The 24,331-nt window shown below is 40.3% G+C and overlaps 2 protein-coding genes across 29 annotated transcripts in view; both read left to right on the forward strand.

Annotated features, from left to right (window-relative positions):
• The first annotated feature begins 2,322 nt into the window (after positions 1 to 2,322).
• On the forward strand, positions 2,323 to 21,416 carry fbxl2 (F-box and leucine-rich repeat protein 2). 2 transcript variants are annotated; one of them, XM_028461172.1, is made up of 14 exons: positions 2,323 to 2,999; positions 7,724 to 7,785; positions 12,873 to 12,927; positions 13,937 to 14,011; positions 14,225 to 14,319; positions 15,582 to 15,746; positions 15,879 to 16,005; positions 16,739 to 16,813; positions 16,909 to 17,036; positions 17,586 to 17,646; positions 17,758 to 17,802; positions 18,142 to 18,198; positions 18,303 to 18,515; positions 19,353 to 21,416. In XM_028461172.1, the coding sequence occupies exons 1-14, from the start codon at positions 2,970 to 2,972 to the stop codon at positions 19,458 to 19,460; spliced, it is 1,296 nt and encodes a 431-aa protein (XP_028316973.1). In that variant the 5' UTR covers positions 2,323 to 2,969; the 3' UTR covers positions 19,461 to 21,416. The 2 variants fall into 2 exon arrangements, with proteins under 2 accessions (XP_028316973.1, XP_028316974.1); XM_028461173.1 differs by lacking the exons at positions 7,724 to 7,785; positions 12,873 to 12,927 and having other exon boundaries at positions 2,324 to 2,999.
• Positions 21,417 to 22,634: 1,218 nt separating this feature from the next.
• clasp2 (cytoplasmic linker associated protein 2) overlaps positions 22,635 to 24,331 on the forward strand; it is a 59,614-nt gene continuing 57,917 nt past the window's right edge. For 15 of the 27 annotated variants that reach the window (XM_028461753.1, XM_028461757.1, XM_028461760.1 and 12 more), the window contains exons 1-2: positions 22,636 to 23,084; positions 23,189 to 23,424. In XM_028461753.1, the coding sequence (XP_028317554.1) occupies positions 23,227 to 23,424 (198 nt within the window). In that variant the 5' untranslated portion in view covers positions 22,636 to 23,084; positions 23,189 to 23,226. Of the gene's footprint in view, positions 23,425 to 24,331 lie in introns of all 27 variants that reach the window. The other 12 variants (XM_028461745.1, XM_028461750.1, XM_028461755.1 and 9 more) reach the window with 4 other exon arrangements.

Consider the following 24,331-nt stretch of genomic DNA (forward strand, 5'->3'; position numbering starts at 1 on the left):
TCGCATCAAGGCAATCAACTGTCACATTGACTAAATGACTCTAAGAAAAGTGGTTGGAAAAAGCCAAATGTGGGAAAGGACGATAATTCATAGATACTGTAAATGCATGAAGGTGATTTTAGCTCCTCACATAAGTCCAGGGGAGGCTCATCCTCCTTTTCCTCCAGCACAAATGGAGAAACTTGGCCTTGACCAGCATGACCCTAACCACTGTGATCAGTGGGACACATTCAACATGGAGCTGCCAGTCGAGTCACGAGGACAAGGGCGTGGAGCTATTCAGAGAACAGAGTTAATTATTTTGGCCGTCAATAAGTTGTTGTTAATTAATGCAGGGCAGAGAGCAACATTCTTTCATCACATTTAACACACCCTCGAGGACCAATATAGGGAATCAGTTTGGGGTTAAGGGCCTTAAGACCATCAGTGGTGGAGATTACCGCATCGAGACCTACTAACAGTTTAGGTATTTGAACTTTGCGTCACGAGTTGACAACTCCAATGTTATTTCCGTGCCCTCGTCTGTGTGAGGTACATTTACAGCCTAGTGTCCACTGTGCACCCTACCATTGCTTTGTGCTGACAGGTTTGGCTTTGTACTCCACAACATTTTGTTGGATAATTATTTTTTTTCTTTCAGGAAGCATCACAGCAATAGATTAAAAGTCAAATGTCAAAGTTTTCATCTTTCCAGAAAGCACAGAATATTTTTGAATCATGTTTTTCAAAGTGATGGCGTCTTTAGGGAGTAATGCAACTGCACAATGGCGTCCTCTGTCGGCAGACAGGGGAAATACATTTAGTTCTGGACTAATTCAAATAATACGGTATATAGGCTACTTTAGACTTGATAAGTAGACAGATATTTTTTGAAAATATATGTTTTTAGAACTTGAAAATGGTATTTAAAGCTTCTTATATACTGTCAATAACAAACATGTTACTATGTAAATCAACAATCAATATTTCAAACTCAGGTTAAATATTCAACGTATTAATTTTGCCAGTATTAAAAGCTGATGCATACATTGATGTATTGTAAAATGATTGTGGTAATAAATGTAATTGATGCCTTATTGGCTGTGGCTGTGCTTACTTGACTTGAAATTCTGTCACTGTGCTTTCTGCTTTGTAACACAGTTACATTTTGTCTTTTTTTGATTTATCCATGTTTATTATTTGCAATTTGAGCAACTTTTTCCCTTTTTATACATTGTATTCTGGAAATACTGTTTATACAAGTTTCTTTTTTTACTCATCAGTGGCTTTATAGTCCTTATTTTGTTTTTGTGTTATTAATGGAAGTTCCTTATTTCAATTTAGTGGCATTTTACCTCTATGTCTTCAATCGCAATGTGGGTAGAATTTGTGTTCATGTACAGATCCTGTGAATATCAATGTTCTTTTTTTTTCTTTGTTTTTTTTCTTCATATATCAACCGATATATCAATTATCGGCAGATACATTGGATATCGGCTTTTTAAAAAACCCCAATAGGCATCAGCCCTAAAAATTCTGTATAATTCAGGGTCTCTCAACTGGTGGGTCGGGACCCAAAAGTGGGTCGCGAACCTGTACTGGGTGGGTCTCAGACAGCTAGTCAAAAATAAATAAATACTTAATATGCCTTTTATTTTTAAAGAAACTTTTCTTTTGACTGGCATGCTGTGAAATGCATGTCGCACAGGAAAATATATAGATTTATGTTTTAAGAAATATTATATATTTGTGTTTTCACCAGGCTTTTTTGAAAAACTGAATTTGTTTGGTTGAATTCTGAAAAAAAAAGAAAAAAAAAAGGGTCGCGATTTAATGACTGTGGCAAAATGTGGGCCCCAGGGTGAGACCAGTTGAGAACCCCTGCTCTAATTTCTTTATTGTGATAGTATAAATATTTATTATCTCAATATTACAAAACTGTAACTGAAAGTATTTTTAACAATAAAATGCAGCAATACATTCAAGATGTTCTAAATGATTTAACTAACGGTCTAATCAAGGTAATTGTATCATCTTTATTATTATTATTGCAGCAAAATACATAGACCTGTGATAGAATAATAGAGAATAAACCCACAGTGAAAATATTTTTATCATACTAATATGCAGCTATAATTGTGTCCTCTACTGCTCTGTATCTGGGTGTAACTAGAGTACTGTGATCTCTACCATATATAAAGTATCAAAAATCATTATGGAGAGTTGATAGTGGGGCGTCGGAGTGGGGTCATTTTAGGGCAGCCTTAATCCGGGTCTCTCAAGGTAGATGCGTGTGTGCGTGTGTCTGATAGTGGCGGTGTTTACACACACATCCTCGGATCCCTCCGTCCTGTATCAATCCCACAGTTTTGTGTCGGGTTACATCCCGGTGTCGCCCGGATGGTCACGGACAAGACGGGTCCTCGTTTTCCTAAATCCCCGCACGAGCCCACAATCAAAACAAATCCACCACGCGTGCTTTTCCCGCAGCAATGACGTCACATTGCCCCGCCCATTTATCTGCAAGTAAACAGAAATCAGCGGACGTGCGTGCGCTGGATGTGGGGAGTTATTTATGCGCAGAGCAGAGCACCGACTGCGGCCGTGACCGTGTCCGTCACCGAGTGACACTGGTGACTCCGGGGAAGGTTTTGGACGGGCGGTCGACACGCTCGGGAGCAATGAAGGGGAAGGCGGAAGTGAAGTCACTTGACAGACCGTCCATGTTATTATTGTTATTTTGGTAGCCCTGTGTGATGAGACGGGCTGCGGAGCTCTACGAGACAGCCAGCGTCGACCCTACCGGACCCGCACCGCCGCTGCCTCACTGACCCGGACTCTGGAGCCTGGCTGGCGGCGGTGGGAGGAGGAGGAGGAGGAGGGTGTGAAGCCCCCAGCCAGCCGGAGCTCGGGCTCCCACAAACACTCGACCGTAAATAAGACGGCAGCTGTGTGCGTGTGTGTGTGGCAGAGGACGGGCCGCGGCAGACATGAACGGCATCACCAAGGGTCGGTTCGAGGTATGACAGAGGGACGGGGCTCGGTGCTGTGTCTCCAGCAGACACGGGCGTTGTGTGTGTGTGTGTGTGTGTGTGTGTGTGTGTGTGTGTGTGTGTGTGTGTGTGTGTGTGTGTGTGTGTGTGTGTGTGTGTGTGTGTGTGTGTGTGTGTTGGTTCTGGGGTAATCCTGTTTTCTTGCTGCGGGACAGCAGGGAGGTGGCCGGGCAGAGAGTCAGTGTATCACTGGTGTCGCCTGAGGATACAGACTGTGTGGTGGTGTTGGGTGGGGGGGCTGCATTGTTAGGTTACTGTGGTTTACCCCTTTCACAGGTGTCACAGGCATGCATTCCAGTGTTGGTGCAAAAGAAGTGAAATGTACATTTTCATTATCTTCTATTGACAGACCTGGAATGGCCTTTACCCTACATGAACTTTATGGCCACTCCTTTTCCATCTGCACTCTTTTAAATAATAAATATTTTATTTAATATCTTGAGCAGTTTGAAAAATTGAAAAATCCAAATCACTCATAATTGCCCAAAACTCATATCGACCAATCTTTATAAAATTTGACTCAGTTATATTGGGTTGATTCCTCAATTACCATACTGACTTTCATCCAGATCAGATTGCTCATTTCATCACGATTATTTGGACCTACTGTGTCATTATTAATGGGGATATAGATGTCTTCCAAGCCTTTAAAGTGTGAATGATCCTGGTACCATGATAAGGATCACTGATGTAGATTACTGCCAGTATCTGGCAACAAGGGTGTTTGACACATGGTGTAGGTTTGCGTTCTCTGAGACTCTTGATTTTATGTTTTGTCTTGTATCACTGGTGTCGCCTGAGGTCACAGACTGACTGTGTTGGGTGGGGGGCTATGTTGTTAGGTTACTGTGGGCTACCTTTCACAGGTGTCACAGCAGGTTACAGGTAATGTAGAGGCAGGCATTTCAGTGTGAGTGCAAAAGAAGTGAAATGTTTCATTATCTTCTATAGACAGACCTAAAATGGTCTTTATCCAACATGAACTTTATGGCCACTCCTTTTCAATCTGCACTCTAATATCAAGGCACAGATGTTGGATGACAAGTAATAAGAGCACTTAAAAGTGACTAAGCATTGTCAGTTGATTAGAATCAGAGGACCAAATGCCTTCAAACGTCATACCTCGCACAGTCCACGAAGAAGCATTTTTTTTCTTCTCTCTATTGATGAAAAGTCTGAGTCTCCCATTGGTGGCTGTTCTTGTCACTGCACCATTTCACTTGATGTAAAGCTCACAGGCTGCTGCACATTTTGGACAAGGGTCTGTAGCTACTGACTGCTACCTCAGCATTTACTGACCACTGATTCTCTGTTAGAAAAGACTTGATCAACTAATAGTTAACTGAGAACAATAGGTATGAGGAAAAACTCACCCATTTATTATCAACCAATGGGCCACATACATTTTAACCAAGTTAAATATAAGAATATTCTACAATTGAATGAAATAAAATTAAAAAAACTTAGAAGACCCTGGAAAATAACCTCAAGAAATCAAATTAAAACAATACATATTATACCGGAGAATTTAGATGCAGACCAATATAATTCAACACTCGTTTTTCACTGATATCAGACAGATGTCCAATCTCAATGTCAGATCAGGACACCTTTAACTATAACTACAATCAAGCATTTTCTCTAGCTTACACTGAGTGTTTTACATAACTGTGGATCATTTCTTAGACCCTCATCATTGCAGAATGTGTGAATTTATTAAGTGGTTTTAAGGTGTGAACACCGTGTTTAAGGTCAAGAATCTCAATCAGAACTAAGTCTGGACATTGACTAGGCCTCTCCAAACATTTCAGTGACCAGGTCAGTGATGGGCTTATTGGTTTTCTTTAGATCATTGTCCTCGATCTCATTGTCTTTCCAATGATGACCATTGACCCTAACTGAAACGAGTGAGTCCTTAAGTGCTTTAGATGGTCTGCACTAATGTATCATATCCTTGGATTAGCCACCCTTTTACTATTGGTGTAATTTAGGCGAGCCGTTCATTCCTTTGTTGTTTCGCCATCCTTCCAGCTTTTTGTATGATGTTGTCCCAAGATCTGAAAAATGACTTTGTGCCTCTATCCTGGCTCAAAGCTGACAAGGACTTTAGTTCTCGTATGTTCCTTGATTTCTTGGTTCTTGGTCATGGTTTATTTCTTTTGGCTAGTCTGACCCAAAAGCCTGTTGTTTTCTTCATTTTACAGCTCTGATGAAACTTTGCTGTTTGGAGAACTGTGGACCATCACAATAATTCATCGTTGAACAAAGGGGTATTGCATTATTCATGTGTAGTTATGTTGGAACAGATAGCTTTTTACTAAAGTCACCTATCAATAACAAGGTTCCTTAACTGTTATTTCTGTTTTGCATGAATTTAATTAAAAAAAATTTCGGTATTAATCAAAACAGGTCGAACAGAGTGGAAAAGTTATTATTTCTAGATGCAATTCATTGCATCTTAAAATCTGCTTTGTAATCATGAGAACACTATGCTGTGTCAGCAGTCTCTTTTCATTCGTCTGTAATCCATAGATCAACTGGTCCGACTGGTTCAAGTGGTTTTATAGCTGCTGCACTGTTTATCTGATGTACAACATTGAAAAATTGTTTGAAGAAAGCTTCCATCGTTTGATCTGCTGTTACTTGACCTCTTTGGGCCAGGTATTCATCATTAGCATTCCTGAATGGTAGCAGGAGATGCCAGCGGTGCACACGTATGTTGCCATACCAGTGGATTTTCGGACGCAAAGAGAGCAGACAGTGTGTGTGGGTCAGATTGGGAGGCGGAGACTCGGTGGTGACAGACAAGGATTTGTTAGGGCTGATATTTAAGGCTCTGATGCTGGGGTTACATGGACCACCTGCCCGGGCGCAAGACCCTTTTTTTGTGGGGCCAAAATAAGATGGATTACAATACATGACACTCGTGCTGTGGCGGAGAAAGTCTTGAATTAAGAAATAGGAGTTAAAAACAGCTTTGCGTGTTGACCATGTTTGCACTGTTTAAGAAAAGGAGAAGACCTCACTGCTCAGGAAGACTGCAGTTCTCTCTTTGGAATACCAAAAGGATAAAGTTAGTGAAGCTGTAATTATTTTAAATTACCTCTGCCAAGGAGGTAATATTTGTTTTGATTTTTAACCAAAGATAGACCTCACGCAACAAGTTTTTCGAGGAGATCCAGATCAATACAATGAATCTGGAGCAGTTTAAAAAATTGAGAAATCCATATCTCTCATAACTGTCAAAAATTCACATCTCCGTTCGTAACCGATCAATCTTTATGAAATTTGACTCAGTTCTGTTGGGTTGATTCCTCAATTACCACACTGAGCTTCATCTGGCTTGAATTGCTCATTTCATCACAATTATTTGGACCTAATGTATGGTTGTTAATGGGGATATAGATGTCTTCCAAGCCTTTCAAGTGTGAATGATCGGGGTACTATGGTAGGGATCACTGATCCAGATAACTGCCAATATCTGGCAACGAGGATGTTTGGCGCTAGGTGTAGGTTTGCGCTCTCTGAGTGCTCTTGTTTTGTAATGATTTACAAGCTCCAATGTATTTTATGTTGTAACGTGTGAAGTCTAGTAGGAAGTGTTTGCAGAGTGATGTGAAAAGAAGTATTTTGGATGTATCTTTGATATACACTAATACCTAAATCATGGAGAAACAAAATCAGGACACCGTGTATGAATGTGCATTGGTTGAGAGCTCCTACTGTTGACCTGATAATAATAAACAACATACTTAATATAGAATAGCGATGCCTTATTCCTTCCAGGGTCTATGGGTTCCTATTCAAAGTTTCACATTTTGAAAATCTTGTCAATCCCTTTAGAGCCTAAGTGCTTAAATTCAAACCAAAAACATTTAGTTGACTATAAAACAGTGACTGACACTCTCCTAATAGCCTGTTTCACCTCATTTCTTCTCACATAGCCTTCCTCCTCCTCCTGCTGCTGTCTCATTGTAGTTTTATGTCTTTAATACATTTTGCCCACCAATCGCACCGTAAACTCTTTGTTTACGTCCCTCCTGCTCCTCATTGCTTATTCTTTTGAAAAGATTGCATCTCCATGGCAGCTCTTCGCTCAAGCCTTTTCCTACTTCTTTGCTTTCCCATTTTACTGTCTGAGTGTTAAACAGCAGGGAGTCTCCTCCATCATTTGGTAACATTTCTGAGCATGTGAGGATATGAGTGTATCACTGGCAGAATAAATGCGTTTTTTACTCAGCCTCGGAGGATGTGGGCGTTTGCCGTGATTTAAATTCATGGCTGACTACTGCCCACCTGATGTAGAATTTTCCGTCCCTGTTCTTTGTGCAAAGATGTCTGAATTGAATCACCTGCCAGTGTGTGTGTGTGTGTGTGTGTGTGTGTCCCACTCAGCAGATGGCCAGACAACCAGCGAGTAGACTAATTGAGATGAGCATGCCAACAAGCTGACCAGGCTAACAGAATTATAAGCTTGATGGGAGGGGTTGTGGGAACCCAAATGTAGATGTGGTGTGTGTGTTTTTTTTTAGCCTGACTAAGGGAAAATTATGGCTTTATTTTCCATGGAAACTGTAAACATAGTGCTATGGTGTCTGTTTCTATTACAATGGTTTTGGTCTGTAATAATGTGACATGTTGTGTCGTCACGGCCGTACAGACTCATTGCTTGTATTAATTTGTCTTGGCAGGTATTCTCTAACAGCGATGAAGCCCCCATTAATAAGAAGCTTCCCAAAGAGCTTCTTCTTAGGTAAGATACAGAACACTCAACTTTCACAATCACAACAACACAAAATATCACACAGCATATCCTGTGCAGCTGTGGGTCAGGGTCTCTCATTATTTAAAAGTAGCCTTGAACTCTTTTTGTGTTTGTGTGCTAACGTAATACATGCTTGTTTTGATTTTTGATGCTCAGATGTTTTCAATGGGAGTGATGCACTGCATGCATTGCAGCTGACACCACGAGGTGTTTGTATCTGCATCTGAACTATGTGTGTGTGTGTGTGTGTGTGCGCGCCTGAGTGCGCTATAAATAACTTGTCTTAGCTAGTAGGGGATTCCGCAGTGCTGTACTCCTCTGTTGCTCCATCTGCAGAGACTACCAGTATAACCATTACCCCCAGCAATATTTACTGGTGGCCAGAAAAACCTGCTCTCTCACTCGACTTCAGGCTTTAACACACAACCCACTGTCATGTGTCATGCAGAGAAAGTTACACAACATCAGCTGTGAGGAGGACTCATTGTGCTGGCTGTAAATCTTGTTGCAGCTTGGAAAGTGAATTCACAGAAGCTTTTTTTAAACCCGTAATTTTATTTGACCACATAATGATCCCAGTGAGGATCATGACGTTGTCCCTTCAGCATTTGTCTTACTTAGTTGTGTGTAAATACAAGAAATGCATGTACCAGCAGGAAGTTATAGGAATGCATTAATTGTGAAAAATGTTAGGAATTTGTTATCGGTGAAGATACATGCATTTGTTAGGAAGTCTGAAATTATGAGACAGAGGGGAAAAAACACAGTTGTGTTGTACAAAATATTTACATCAAAACCATTTATTATAGGGCTTATGATTTCCAGTTTCAATGTTTTCCAAATTCTGTTTCAGAGTTGACCCATTTCCACGTCATGTCCACATCACTTTAGGATGATGATAACCCTATCCCTGCTAATCTTGGTCACAGTCATTGATTGCTGAAGCCTATCCTGGATAACACCCAGACTAAGACAGGGGTCACCCTGATTTTCCACCACAGGGCTTAGTCACTGAGGTATACCTTCACATCCTAGAGCATATATATGTATCAAACTCAATAGTCAAATCTGGAACTTAAGATCATCCAATTTGGACTGCAACAGAAAGTAAAAATGACAGTAAAACCATGAATCAGTGTGTAAATTACCAAATAATTCAGCTGTAGATATCTATACACACATCCAAATATACAACCTCAATGAAACTGCACAGTATTTGCAGGGCTCACAATTTATCCATGCTTATGTCACATGACGGTAGTCATTTTTAATCTTAAATTGTAAAAAGAACTCTCCATTTTTAATTAATCAACCAGGATATTGACCAATGTTGATTAAAAGCTACCCAAGGATAGATTGTGCCATGTCTGGCATCCCTATAGCCTGTGAGTGTGGGCGAATGTGATTGAGAATCCTTTAAGAGGACTCCGTTGGTAATAAAGTTTTATAAAGATAAAGTCCACTCAATTTAATCTTTAAGAATGATGGAGGAAATCAGAGAAAACCCACATGTGAGGGCCTGGGTGGCTTTGATACCCAGTCAGTAAGCACTGAGCAGAGAGGCAGCATTTATAATCTGCACTCAATCACTGTGTGGTAATTTAAAAAAGATTACTTTGGGGAGGAAGAGGGTTAGAGGGTTAGATCATTGCCATTTTCTTTATTCCAATACTTGCAAGAGTGCACAACTAGGGTAACCTACATATGTCAGTGAGGTCTGAACAATGAACTCTGATGAGCTCATAGAAGACAAGGTTTTAAACTGTTAAGGCTGGGATACACTATACACGATGCACGATGCACGATTTAGCTGAGACTCGCACGATCCCACAAAATAGTCGCACGAGTCGAAAATCGGCTCTAAATGGGCTTAAAATCACACAGTGTATGCTTTGCTTTAGGGGATGTCAGGAGCTTTTACATACAAAAGGGGGAGGAGCCAAAGAGGGGGACATCTTTAAAGGGACTGGAACAAAACAGGCTTCTCTTCCACTGTGATGGGAAGGATATGGAAAGATGTCACATCAGGACAGTAAACAAAACATAATCCTGTGTGTGCTGTCTCACTCTATCATATTTCAAAAGTGTAACACCCAAGGTAATGTCTCTATATGTGTGTGTTTTCTTATAGTTTATTAATAGTGATTGATCTGTGGCTTTCCGCCTTCTGTTTGCTTGGTGGGCGGGGCTTAAGTGTCTCTTATGATGCTAAAGTTTGCTAACCCATGGCCTAGTTTTAGTGACCCAGGTTGAAATTGAGGTCAGGTATTGTCTGCCACCTTTTACTAGATTGTGTGTTCTCTGATTGTGGCACAAAGTCAAAGGTGCCAGAAAACGTCTAAACATTGGATTATTAATGAGAGGTTCTGGATCAATATACTGATTCCTGATCCGTTTTAAAAATAGAAAAATCTCTATGTCTCATCATTGGTGAAATTTCAAAAATTCATATCTTGGTTCGTGATGACCAGTCTTTATGAAATTGACTCAGTTATGTTGGATTGGTTCCTTAATTACCCCACTGAGTTATATCAGGATAGTATCTCGATCAGTTATTCTCAAACTTTTTTGGCTCAAAATAACTATAGAGAATAATGTTGGAATGAATCAGTGATAATCAACATTTGAAGAATCTCATTTTGTAAATATGTGGAATGAAACAGTATTTAGTGCCTCCTAAATAGAATCATTTCTAGGGATGCACAGAAATGAAAATTCTTGGCTGAAACCGAAAACCAAAAATGAGAAGACCAAAACAAATTATTAGTACCATTGCATTTATGGCTGAGTGTGTACTAACCTCATAAAAATCAAAGCATTGCAAATGTGTCAATTAATATTAATCCTTCAAAGAATATATCAATCATCCAGACTCACGTTTGCTGAACGCGGTGTTTGAAACATCCTGTTCCCGTTGGTTGTTTTGGTGAAAAAAAGTGTTTCAGCCAAGAACCGAATATGCACTTTTGGGCCATTTTTGGCCAAAATTTTTCGGAGCATCATAAATCATTATTTCTACAGCTTTTATCATTTCTGGTCATCTCCCAACACAGCCCTTGTATTTGCAGTTAGTATTGTAATCAAGATCATTTCCATCATTTTTATTATAATAATCATTTTTAACTACAAATAAACATTATAAAACCCCATGTTTTTAATGCTTTAATGTTGTTAATTTTTCACTCTCTCCCTCTCACTCAAGTACCCCCTGTAGTGCCATCGTGGACCCCCATTTGAGAAACACTGATCTAGATTGTGCATTTCATCATGATTTTTGAGGGAAAACATGGGATTACCCATACATTTGGACCTAGTATATTGTTATTAAAGGAGATAGAAATTCATATCATGCCTTTAAAATGTGATTGATCATGGTACCATGATCTGGATCACTAATCCGGATAACTGCCAATATCTGGCAAAGAGGAGATTTGGTGCTTGCCACAGGTTTGTGCTCTTGTTGTTATCTTATTATCAGCCTGGTGAGTACTGGCCTGACAGATAATTGACTTGTTTTTTTTTTTTATGTGAGCCTTTACAGTATATTTCTTATCCATGTTAATCTTTGTGCACCATATCAGAGAGCAGGCCTGAAGGGTTGTTCGTGTGCTCTCAGCCGACACGTGATGAAGACGGTTGTTGTTGTTGATGCCACAGTATGAATGTAAACTGTGAATGCTGTGTGTGGGTATAAGAGGAACCTTGTCTGAGAGACGCGACGGCGAGAGTTCAGATGCTGCAGGGACCTCTTAGCTCAGAGGCTCTGACTCGGCAATCTTTCTACAAACATCGCTACTACCCAAATTCAGTTGTTACTATGGCAACCAACCCCAGACTAATAGGGAAGGCTCTGCTCACTTCATCTTGCCACGCTTGGAGGACCAGGTGTACATTTAGTCAACAAATAGGACAGTGCTTCATTAGAATCCCGTTACATACCTTGTTCGATAATTAGGTCAGATTTAACTGAGCAATCTGAGCTTTTTGGATTGTTTGTTGTTGTCTTTGTTCTGATGCAGTATTTGTGATTTAGTGAACAGTTGATTGACTGACATATCAACCCTCATGATCTTGTCGCTCTGTCTTTGCCTGTTAGAGCTCACCTCCCTGTTTATATGTTTTCTAAAGGGCCAAGTGAGCAAAATACACTCGATGAATCTTATTGGATTACCCCCTTTTTTTTTTTTCAAGCATTTGAATACATCAACACAGTTGAAACCTGAACTCAACAAATCAGATCTTGTGAGTGTGATGAGCAGAATTCTGACGCGGTTAGCAAATGACCCGTATCACACACATAATGGAAAGTCAGGTGGTGTGTGATCAGTGAGTCAGTCAGAGATCAGAGTCATAGCTGTTAAAGCAGTTATTAGAAATGAGATCAATGAGCATGATTGGCCAGTCTCTCTGATGGATCACAATCACAATCAATATCTACTGCTCATTTCTGTCTGTGTGTACTCCCTGCTATAGATTATACAGACGTGTCCCAACATGTCCTGCTCACACACATGACAACACACTGCCTTTGTCTGGGCCTATATGATGGGAACAATGGGCTGCTCCTGTTTCAGAGGGTTAAAAGGACATTCAAACCTCAGCTGCACTCAAAGTCTGGCACTGTGACAGCCCTCTGAATACCTCACATTTCCAATAAATTAACCCTCAAGCTTCTCTGGTGAGCAGCAACAGTCTGTTTTTATCCCAAATAATTGGGTTGGTTTCAGTTTGTCCTTCTTTGGTTGAGCGTGTTTACTTTGTATACTCTATATGTATGTTGGGCACCTCCATCCTAACATGTCCGTGGCATTAGCTGTTGGACTGCCAGAGATTACTCATTGGCAGATTATTGGATTGCGTTGACCCAGTAGACGACTGCATGCAGCCCTTTGTGGCTGGCAGGCCCACAGCTCCGACACTGCTGTGGGTTCTCTGTGGAGCTCTCCTGCCACCACCCAAACACATACACAACAGATTGTTTTACAAAAAACAAAGAACGTGTTTAATGACAGAATGATTTTTGTAATTGCTTCCTAATTTAAAGGTGTGTCTGGTTTCTTTTTGTTTGCTTTTAGAATATTCTCCTATCTTGATGTGGTCACACTCTGTAGGTGTGCCCAGGTATCCAAGGTAAGCACTTTCTTTTCATCAAAGTGATGAGTTTGAGGTTATTCATAAACTCCAACTCTACAATGACATGGGTGGATCTAAAAAGTATTTTTTTCTTGGGCAATATCTGATGCAGTGCCATCTGCTGGTTTTATGTATTCAAACTGTTGCCTTGCCCACAGTGTGGAAGGGCCACAAATGAGGGATTTGGGACTAATAACATAGCTTTGCAACCTGGACTGTGGCTAATTAAATTTCTACATAATGTCTTTTTGAATAATGTAAGTGCCACACTATTTACAGTTAAAATTATGAGTACACAGATGTGACCACTGTAAAGCTGATAATAAAGGGTCCATTAAATGTTCGTAATGTGCTCTGTGTGCAACCATGATGAATGTGCCTGCCAATATTCTGGATACACGGACCATTAATTGGCCAGTCAGTGGCTTAGTTGGAATAATTTAATTTGAATTTTTGGGCCTATAGAATAAATGTGCCAGTCAAGTTCCCAAAGTCACACTGTAGTACATGAAATCAGGTGTGGATTTTATGTTTTTGATAAAGTTTGTCACAGCAAAGATCAGACAAAATCAATCTGTAATGCGCTGTTGGTCATTGTTTTGGCTGATTTGTAATACACCATATATTATTGAAACATGTAATATTTGCTTATTTGTATGGGCTGGCTTAAAAGTCTCAGATGTTTCCTTTGGATCCCTAACTGGAATTTTGTTGTGTATTTCTTTAAGTAAATTGTTTTAGAATTGATTTTGACTTACTTTAGGATTCACACACAGTACACGTGAATGTTCAGTCGGGTTAAGATGTTTTCATTAAAGTGGGAAATAATGTTTTAATCTCAATCATTTTAAAATACAATCAGGCACATTTTTTAAGCCTCTCGCACAGGAGAGAGTGAGAGAAAATAGGATATTTTGTGTCCTAATAGTAACTTGTTGAACTTGTTTATCTCGTAATATGTGTAATATACTATTGTAAAATAATTGTCCGTCTGTCATCCTCTCAGGCATGGAATGTGCTCGCTCTCGATGGTAGTAACTGGCAGAAGATCGACTTGTTTAACTTCCAGACGGACATAGAGGTGAGGGATTCAGAATGACTTTGAGTGCTAGCCTGCCTTCACTGCTTGTGAGTGTGTGTTTGTTTGTGTGAATTTGAGCTCTTGTTGAGTAGCATTATCCTGCCCAAGGCTTAGTCCTGGGTCAGTAGGCTTTGGTGCCGATGGTGACGTCACAGCTGATCCTCTGTCCTGTGGCCCAAGTCATGTTCCTCTCGCTGTTCCTGTGTCTTCCAGGGGCGAGTGGTGGAGAACATTTCAAAGCGTTGTGGGGGTTTCCTCAGACAGCTCAGCCTCAGGGGCTGCCTGAGTGTTGGAGATGCCTCCCTGAAGTGAGACTCTCATGCACAAAGATAATAATGTTGTAATATCTATTAATGTGTTCTTTCGCCTAAAGATCACCATCATCTATATGCAGTGACGTGCCATGACCACTATGGTTGGGTAGGCACGTTGCAAATCGAGACCACCAATGAAAATTTCATATGTTTCTGCTGTCAAGTGTTAATTCAATTCAAATCAATTATATATGTATAAAGCAATTTCTAACAAAGTCATCTCAATGCGCTTATCAAAATATACAATTCATAATAAGAAAGAAAAAACCCAACAAGAGCCACATCAACAAGCATTTAGCTATCTAACAAAATCAACATCATAAATACCATTAAAGAAACATAAACAATTATTTAATATAGCCTCCATACTCTCCCAACAAGATATATCTCATGACACGACAGCACATTCATTGTTTGTGTTGGAAACACGGAGAAAATGACAAGAACAACTTAGAACAGCCTCAGTAAGGAGCATCCACAATGTCAATCCTTCCTTTTGTACCATTCACTGTGAAAAGTATGAAACATGTTTTGACCTTACTTTTGCTGAAGGTCTGGTAGCTCAGGTGTTGGTCTCCCATCTTTTAAAAGCTGTCGTTTTTCCTCAAAAGAAAGTTTCTTTATTGCCTTGAGCGCTGTCATCATGACTGTAGTGTTATCCCGCCCACTAGCTAGAGAACGTAGCAGCAGCGGTTCCATGATATCAATTCACTAATGTATTGTGAACTTACGTATAGCATTTAGCGTAGCACGGTTACGTCCAAAGTCAGCTCTCTACGCTGCCTTTGCACGTAAATGGTTGTCATCTTGGGGACTTGACTGCGCATGCGCAAACACGTAAAAACACACAATGGGAACGGAGGCAGAGGAGCAACGTGCCTTTGGGAGGGGGCGTGGCCTCCCTCTGCCTTACAGCGGAGTGAAAAAAAAAAAAGACTGTGCAGCTGTTCCAGGAAATAGCGCTGTTTAGTAATTTGGGCTATGAAACGCACAAAATGCGGACACTTTCAAACTTATAGGTACTGTAGGCTATTGGAAATGGAAAAATAAATAATTTATAATTATATTATTCAAACAAATATTCTAAATATCAATTCACCCTTGGGTAGGCACTGCCTACCTTGCCTACACTGACGGCACGTCACTGTCTATATGGATGATATTTACTACAATTTAGGACAATTACATCCTGAGTGCCCTTTTTTTTTTACAATGACACTTAAATTATTTCATTACTGCTTTTCTGCTGTCCACAGAACATTTGCTCAGAACTGCAGAAACATTGAAGTGTTGAACCTTAATGGCTGCACCAAGATCACAGACAGCACCTGCCTCAGCCTCAGCAAGTTTTGCTCCAAACTCAAACACCTCGATCTCACCTCCTGCGTGTCCATCAGTAACCACTCCCTCAAAGCCCTCAGGTAACGCCTGCTCTTCAATCTTCATGAAACTGCTTATTACCCACTTCTTTATATTCCGCACCCTCTGGGCGTGAAATTATGAACAAACATCTGTTGCGTAACGTGTCCCTGTTTGGTTTGACATATCCCCAGTGATGGCTGCAGGATGCTGGAGATGTTGAACCTGTCGTGGTGTGACCAGATTACCCGTGATGGTATTGAAGCACTGGCCAGAGGCTGCACTGGTTTACGAGCACTTTTCCTTCGAGGCTGCACACAGGTACAGCACCTCGGATAAGAGATCTCGCCTGTGGCAAAGTTTGTTGAAGCTTGTGTTCATTGGTGTGCAGCAAATTTAAAAACAGGGAGTCAATGTAAAACACAGCAAGCTGTAAATAGTGAACAATGCTTGTGCGGTTAGATCTTCCATCCCTTCCTTAGTCACAAAGTTCTGTTAAAGGTAACTAATCATCATCCTTGTCATCATCGTCTTCTGTTTAGGAATTTGTTTTGTTGCAACATTTTGTTGCAAGTGAGCCACCGTTTTTTCCAAGTCTAATTTCATTCTAGCTTCCTAAGGCTAATTGTTCCGTTGTTCTGTAATACGACATCTAAATGTACTTCGGCCAATGCAAAAATGCCACATTTCCAGCTTTAAAGTAACGTTGGCAGACTTGACTCAATAAAAATCTGCTTCTTGCTATTCTCAGTGTCACACATTTTATTCCACATTTGATTTTTACCAGATGTGTTGATTTACTTCACACTGATGCTTCTTTTGCCTCTGAATACTTTGAAATTCTATATTTAGTTTAAATTGCATTTGAATCATCTTTTAAGTTCTAGGGTAGACATATATAAGCACTAATGTCTATCATAAACAATACCGGTAATCCCCTCCAAAAAAAGATTTCTTGAATGCAGTCGAGGTAACCTAAATTTTAATTGAAATCTTTAAGTTATCGATCATTGTTGTGAATAATTGCACTGTCCTACTGTCATTTTTTCCGCAGCTTGATGACGGAGCATTGAAACACCTTCAGAAACACTGCCCTGAGCTGACCACCATCAATATGCAGTCCTGCACAGTATGACAAACATTAGTTTGTGGCACAGATGATAAAGAGGCCTGTGTCTCCATGACTTTGAGTTTTTTTTTTTTACCATGTGTCGCTTTCTGCAGATAACCGATGAAGGCCTAGTCAGTCTCTGCCGAGGGTGCCACAAGCTGCAGATCCTCTGTGTGTCCGGCTGCAGTAACATCACTGATGCCTCTCTCACTGCACTGGGACTAAACTGTCCCCGACTCAAGTAAGAAACATTCACAGAACTCCCAATTCCAGGAACCACAGTGGGGTGGCAGTCGCTTCAGTAGAATCTATCATTGTGTCCTTGGGCAAGACACTTCACCCACATTGCCTAGTATGAATGTAGTGTGTGAGTGATTGTTTGTGATGGTTGGAGGGGACGATTGCGTACTATGGCAGCATCGCTTCTGTCAGTCTGCCCCAGGGCAGCTGTGGCTACAATAGTAGCTTACCACCACCAAGTGTGGCGTGAAAGAATAATGCCATGTAAAGCTCTTTGAGTCATCAAAATAAGGTGCTATATAAATCCAATGCATTATTATTATTATTATTATTATTATTATTATTATTATTATTACCACTACCACCTCAGAGGTTTTATTTTACTCACTGAATGTTTGATCATACTATCTTAGTGCGGCCTCTCTGCACAGCACATGTTTTCCAGGACATGCAGATGATGTACTTAACATTCATTATGAGTTGCACAATATGGATAAAATGTCTTTTACACACCTTTTCTTTAAAGAATAAAATAAAATTCTGTTCAAAGGATCCTTGAAGCTGCACGATGCTCCCATGTTACAGATGCTGGGTTCACTGTGTTGGCCAGAGTAAGATACTTTTTTTTTACATGTTGACCTGTTTGATTTAAGCACAGACAATTACTTTTATACGTTATAGTTCAATGTTTGTTTAAAGCTGAAACTTGTTTGTCCCCTCAGAACTGTCATGAGCTTGAAAAAATGGACTTAGAAGAATGTATTTTGGTAAGAGCATTTCTTAATTTGGTGATTTTGGCCGGGGAATATTGTAAATTTAGAATCGGTCCAGAACAAATTGTCATTTTGTGATGTTTGAGCCCTAATTTAGGTTGCAGATTAGATGTTGTTGTAATTTTGTGAATAACAGCATATACTTTTGCTGGTGAGAGGGTGAGTGAGCTATGTGTGTTAGATTTACTTTGTGCACGACGCAAGGAGGAAAACAAAGAGGATAAAATGTACGAGTGTGATTCTCAAATGTGCAACACATGCCTTGAGGACTGAGGCTCTGGGATGTCCTTCAACATGAAAGCAGGACGTTAATCAAGCTTGTTCTTTCCTCAGGTGACAGATAACACCCTGGTTCAGCTGTCAATCCACTGTCCTCGGCTGCAAGCACTGGTAAACATTTACACCTCCAGGTCTGTGTGTGTGTGCCAGCCTCTGTGGGTGGTTTAATCCATCTGTCCTTGTCTCTCCATCGGTGTCTCCTGTGCCCTGGACAGTCTCTCTCCCACTGCGAGCTGATCACTGACGATGGCATCAGAGCCCTGAGCAGCAGTGCCTGTGGCCAAGAGCGGCTGACGGTGGTGGAGTTGGACAACTGCCCCCTCATCACCGACGTGACCCTAGAGCACCTTAAGAGCTGCCATCGGCTGGAGCGCATCGAGCTCTATGACTGTCAGCAAGTCACCCGGGCCGGCATCAAACGCATCAGGGTCAGTAGCACTGATTTCCACCCATAGAGGGCAGTCACTCTTACATTCTTTCAATAAAATATGCCAAATTAAAATTCTTTGACTAAAATGTCAAGAGTTGGAAAAGAATCAATCAACACCCAAATACATTCGTTTTCAGCAGAAATAAGTGGCTTTTGGGTTTAATTACTCTTTAAAGTTAAACAGGCAGTTATGTTCTATCATGTAAATGTATATTTTAGACTTAAACTATTTCAATTCCCAAAGGAAAAAGAAAATCCACCAAAAATGCAACACATAAAGGAAGCAAACAATGATATTCTTCTGTCTGTAACTGTGCCTGAAAAGAAGCAGGATGAAATTTTCATACTTTCCTGCCCCTTATTATTGTCCCCCGCCACTAAGTGTGGAAGGGGGCTATAGGTTTGAGCGCCTTCTGTCCGAGTTAAAGGGGACAGCTTTTCTCAGAAACTGTTTAAGATAGGATAACCAAATTCGGTGTGTGGCTTCAGGGTATCAATACCTTGATGGAGTTCAAAAATGAGAAGCGCGCAATTATTTTTTCCGGAGTTATTGCCCTTGTTCCTTTTTTCTTTACTCTGTTCAAGGTATCTTCAAAGGGGACAGCTTTTCTCAGGAATCGTTTAAGATAGTTAGTAATTTTATATTCTGATGTCATAATATTTTATTATGTATTTAGGAAAAGGTTGTGAGTTATAATGACAACCAATCTGGCAGGGCATGTTGATGACTATGTCTTCTTGTTATTTTGAATATTAAAAATGGTTCCTCAGCTAAACAAAGAGTTTAAAATGTAAACCCTTAAAAGTCATAAAGTAAATAATTTTTCTTCCACAGGCCCACCTTCCAGAGATCAAAGTCCATGCCTACTTTGCCCCAGTGACGCCCCCTCCCTCTGTGCATGGAGGTGGCCAGCGATTGTGCCGTTGCTGTATCATCCTCTGACAGTGGAGGGCCAGGGGGGGACACCTCTGTCTACAGGTCTTGCTGCTTTGATGGGACTCAGGTTGGGTTAGTTTGAGAGGGAGGCTGGACCAGGTGAAGAGGAGGAGGGGAGGGGCTGGACCCACTCACTGCTCCTGTTCACCACTGATCCCCAATTGGTCCGGGAACGGGTGGTTCCTTCTCTCTACTCCTGCTCACCAACCAATCAGCATTTCAGCAACTGCAAAATTACAGCAACGAGGGAAGTTTTTTTCTCTTTGTTTCTCTCCGTTTCATCTCGAGAAAAACAGGTTCTCCCTCAAACCTGGACTCTCCCACCTGTGGTTGTGAATGACTGCCTCCAAACAGCTGCAGAGGGTATAGAGTAAGTAGGATTTGGTGATTAACTACCGTAAATAAAACCTAAAATGTAATCCAAGAAAGAAAAGATGATTTATAACATGGGACAACAAATCTCTTTATGTGGAGTATCATCTGACGCATTCACATGACACCTCTTTGTGACCATCCAGTGATCCATTCTGCTTTGACCAATAATACAAGAGCAAAGCTGTGGGTGAGATACAGATCTTCTGGATACAAAGCTTCAGCACAGCCATCGAATCTCTGTGGTATTGAAAGAGTCTGGAGGAAAAGAATGGGACCAGGACACATGACATGCCTGTGCATCCAACAAAACGTCTTTTGAGCTCTTGATTCTGTGTGTACAGAGAATGTTTTGCAAAACAAAAAAAAAGATTTACAGCAACTTATTTTCAAAAAAAAAATGGGGGCGGATACCAGCCACTCCTCCCTTCCTCGTTTTTCAGTGTTTATTGTAGTTGTCCATGCTTGTCTGTTCAAATAGGAAGACGCATCTGTCTTTCTGTTTGAACTGTAAAAGAAAAACATTGCTGTATGAAAAAAAAAAAAGAAGAAAAAAAAAAGGACCTAAAATTCAGACTAAGTGAACACTGTATGCTGCTGGGATGAGAGGCTTCTCCTGTGTACTGGTAGTGATGTTGGCTGATAGGCCCTGATCCAATCCTGTCAGTAGCCCTGTGCACTATAGCTCCTGCTTGGCCACTAAACAATTTGTTTACATCCTGGATGAGTTTAGCCTCACAGAATTAACTTGTTTACATCTACGGCTTTGAGTCCTCACACAGTTCAGAGTTAGCTACCAAACATTCTGATTCACGGCTTACCAACTGTTTAAAGTGGACTTTGACGCCTGCAGTTCAGGTTTTCTATTGAGTGAGGATATCGATCCAGTTGAATGTTAGTGTTACTTTAAAGGTGAAACAAAAAAACTGGCTTAAAGCTATTACAACAGATATAAGACTGTGACAATCATGTGATCTTGTGTCATAGGAAGTCCTCGAAGTCCCGTATTTATTTATTTATTTTTTAAAGATTAACAAACATATATATATATATATATATATAAAAATTGTGTCTTTCTGTACACATAATAGCTATACAAACAAAACTATACTTCTTTTACTTTGCACAAAATCTGCTATAAATTAATGAATTTCATCATCACTCGTTCAACTGAAGAAGAAGAAGACGAGGTTTTGGCAAAATGCGTGGTAAATGCATTTATTTAAAAAAACAAAACAGAACTATCCATTTATTTCACTTTTACAGACTGTTATGATTGATAAAAGCAACTCACAGTGCTAGAGAAAGCAAATATTTACTGCACTGGAAACATAAAAATGAGCAGCTTTCAATGTGCGAATAAACCATTTTTGCTCCAACAATAGGGAGACTGGCAGGATGATGGATAGGACACAAACAAGAACTAAAGAGTGCAGTCGGATAAAGAGACTCGGATACATAGCTGATTTGACTGGCTGTGATTCTATTGTCCTCTCTTTAAAAGCTGTTTTAACACTTTTATTTTTAGGGAAAATACAGGAAAAAAAAAAAATTAAAACAAATAAATAAAGGTGACCAATGGTAAATGTGTTTTGACTGCAGTGTGGAATCTTTTTTTCTCCTTCATTTTAAATCAGTTGTCATAACGCTGAAATGTTGTTGCTGGTAAGTACTCATTAGATGTGTTTAGAAAAACAACAGGTTGAAGTGGACAAATATATAGCATGTGTGCATCAAAAGGTATTTACTTCAAAGGCAATCTGCAATTGAAGTAGTTCAAAATATAGTATAATTGCTTTATAATGACTTAATATTTGACTGGTTACTGAAGGTTAAGTTTTGTGAGGAAAATGGAGCCTCTGGCTCAGCAAGAAGGCTTGAGTTTGATTCTTGAGACCTTTCTGTGTGGAGTTTGCATGTTCTCCTCATGTGTATGTTGTTCGATTCTTACTTACCTTATGTTTGATAGTGCTTACATGTCCATGTGTTGGTCCTGTGAGAGACTGGTGATCTGTGCTGGACGTTCCCAGTCTCATGGCCGAGATGAGAACCAATAAACCCCATAAGACCCCGAGTACAGGGTTAGGTACAAAAAGGAAGGACGCATGGATAATATAATTACTGGGACAAAAATCTGTATATGATGATGTAAAAAAAATTATATTAGGAGTGAGGATATAAACTGAGTTCTCGAAATGACACAATAGAAGGTAATGGGTTCGTGATAATGATACAATATAATATTTATGGAAAGGAAAAAAGACACAATAAGATGCAGTTCAATAACTAAATAAAAATGTAAAAAAAAAGAAAATCTCATGTAGTAGATCTTAGATTTAAAAAAAAAAAATAATAATCTAACCCCTGCAATACCACTCGTAACATCTTGTGACGTTATATCACAATATCTTGTTGCACGATATATCATACTACCTTTACAAAATTATACATCACCTGCCATGTTCTTTTTCACACAACCAATGTATCAACAACAAAAAATACATAATAATACTGTATATTTCTAAAGGTTGTAAATGTTTAAGATTGTCATGAAAACAAAATTTGAATCTTATAGTTCATCGACTTAAGGTTTAATTATAATGGGTTTATGTAAAAAAAAAAAAAAAAAACCCTGCTGAGCTCACCTCTGCGGCAAACTGAGTCCATGCTATTCTGCAGCTAACCGTTAGGTGTCACCAGAGACTTGTGTGTCCACCAGACACGCCCACATTACTGTAAAGTTTAATGTACGACCCCTATTGAAAAAGATACAAAAAAATTATAATGACTAATGTGTCCCACGTCATTTTAATAGTGAGCAAGGTTGCATTTCTGCTGGAAAACGACCATAGTTCTCAGTAAAGGGAATTAAGTGGTATTTTTGTTCAGGCATGTCGCAGGCTTACTGCGGTCGGCCTGTCGCTGTTGATGATTTGCGGTCTTTCCATCGCTGACTGTCCGCCGCGTTCTTCCATCCTTCTTTACGGATTAATCCGTCACCCCTGACGCCTGGGACCCGTGGAAGTTTGGTGATAGTTTCTAGTAGCCGAAGCGGACGGCGGACAGCACTTTGAGTCCGCTGTGATGGAGCATGGAGTAAAACCCGGCGTGAGGCACACAGAACTGTAACGTTAGCCGCTTTGCTAGCTCGACGGGACGCTGCCTGGCATTGTTTGTGTCGCTGTGCTCGCTAGCATAACAGACAACCAGCCTACTCTGTTGGCCTGCTGTACTCTAGATACATTGAAGGAGCCTGCTGTGAGTGTGTTTCATTGAGCAGACATCAATTGGACGCCATCATAACCTCAAAGTCTCTTTGTTTCTGTGCCGGAGCACTTATTCAATCTTTGTCCCCTGTCCAGGGCCGGCTCAGGTGGCTCGCCGCGCGGCACTGAGTGACATGGGGGAACAAGACAACATGGACTATTTTTACCAGCAGGTTGTGCAGAAGGATGTTACCCGTAGACTGCAGGTGGGCCAGGACCTCATAGACTACCTGAGCAACCCTCAACGCTCCCCGGACGTGGAGCAGGACAAACCCCGACTAGATAAGACCATAGACGAGTTGACAGGATGGGTGAACTCAAGCAATTTCAAGGTGAGAGAGAGCGTGTATACTGCTGCATCCTGCGCATGTTTTATTTTATCACAGAAGGTAGATTGATACTATATTTGTCCTCAAGGTGAATTCTCATGTCCCAGAAGTTTAAGTGTAAACTGTAGATGCATTAGAATTTAATTGGCATACAGGAGAATAAATAACACACATTAAATATTCATCAAATATTACTAGACTCTGTGGCACTACATGTAGCCAGGAAGTCATTGAAGATTTTATTTTCTTATTAGATATGAAGCACAGCACATCCAAAGCTTTTCCTTCTAAAAATCGTTAAGCATTTAAAGAGATTTATGTGTCGTGTGTATTTCTATATCTAAGTTTAAAGAGAAGTAAATGCAGTAGTGTAATACTTGAGTATAAAAGACAGACACTGTAAATCTCAGTCCCACAGCACATTCCTGTGGCTGGTTGGCTTGATGCTGTTGTGATGACGGAGGCTGTGTAGAACCATTGATGGGGGAAGGGTTCATAATGGTTATAACTCATTTGTTTTTCTCCCATCAATGCCCTGTTTTCTCTTCATTGCTTATGGTTTATTTTTCTTCTACGTCTTTTAACTTCTTTCCAACTTTGGAAATTCAATCTTCAAACTTAACCTGACAGTCAAAACACTCATAGATCTCTCTATTACACCTGTGATTAATGCTGACTCTCAAGTTACTGTTTGGACTGAAAATCATCGTCAGCACTGATGCAGCACGACTCGGCGTAGTGTGTTCAGCACAACAAAGCATCCTCTGTCCTTTGTAAGCACGTCTAGTTTGACAGCACTTCTCAGCCTCTGGCAGAAGAAGTCTGACATAACTAGTCACTCTGTAGTCTGACACAACAATGGCACTTTTCCCACCACATCCACAACGTAAAGGATGCACCTGTCTCACAG

Source organism: Gouania willdenowi, chromosome 11 (genome assembly GCF_900634775.1).
Source record: "Gouania willdenowi chromosome 11, fGouWil2.1, whole genome shotgun sequence".
Lineage (NCBI taxonomy): Eukaryota > Metazoa > Chordata > Actinopteri > Blenniiformes > Gobiesocidae > Gouania > Gouania willdenowi.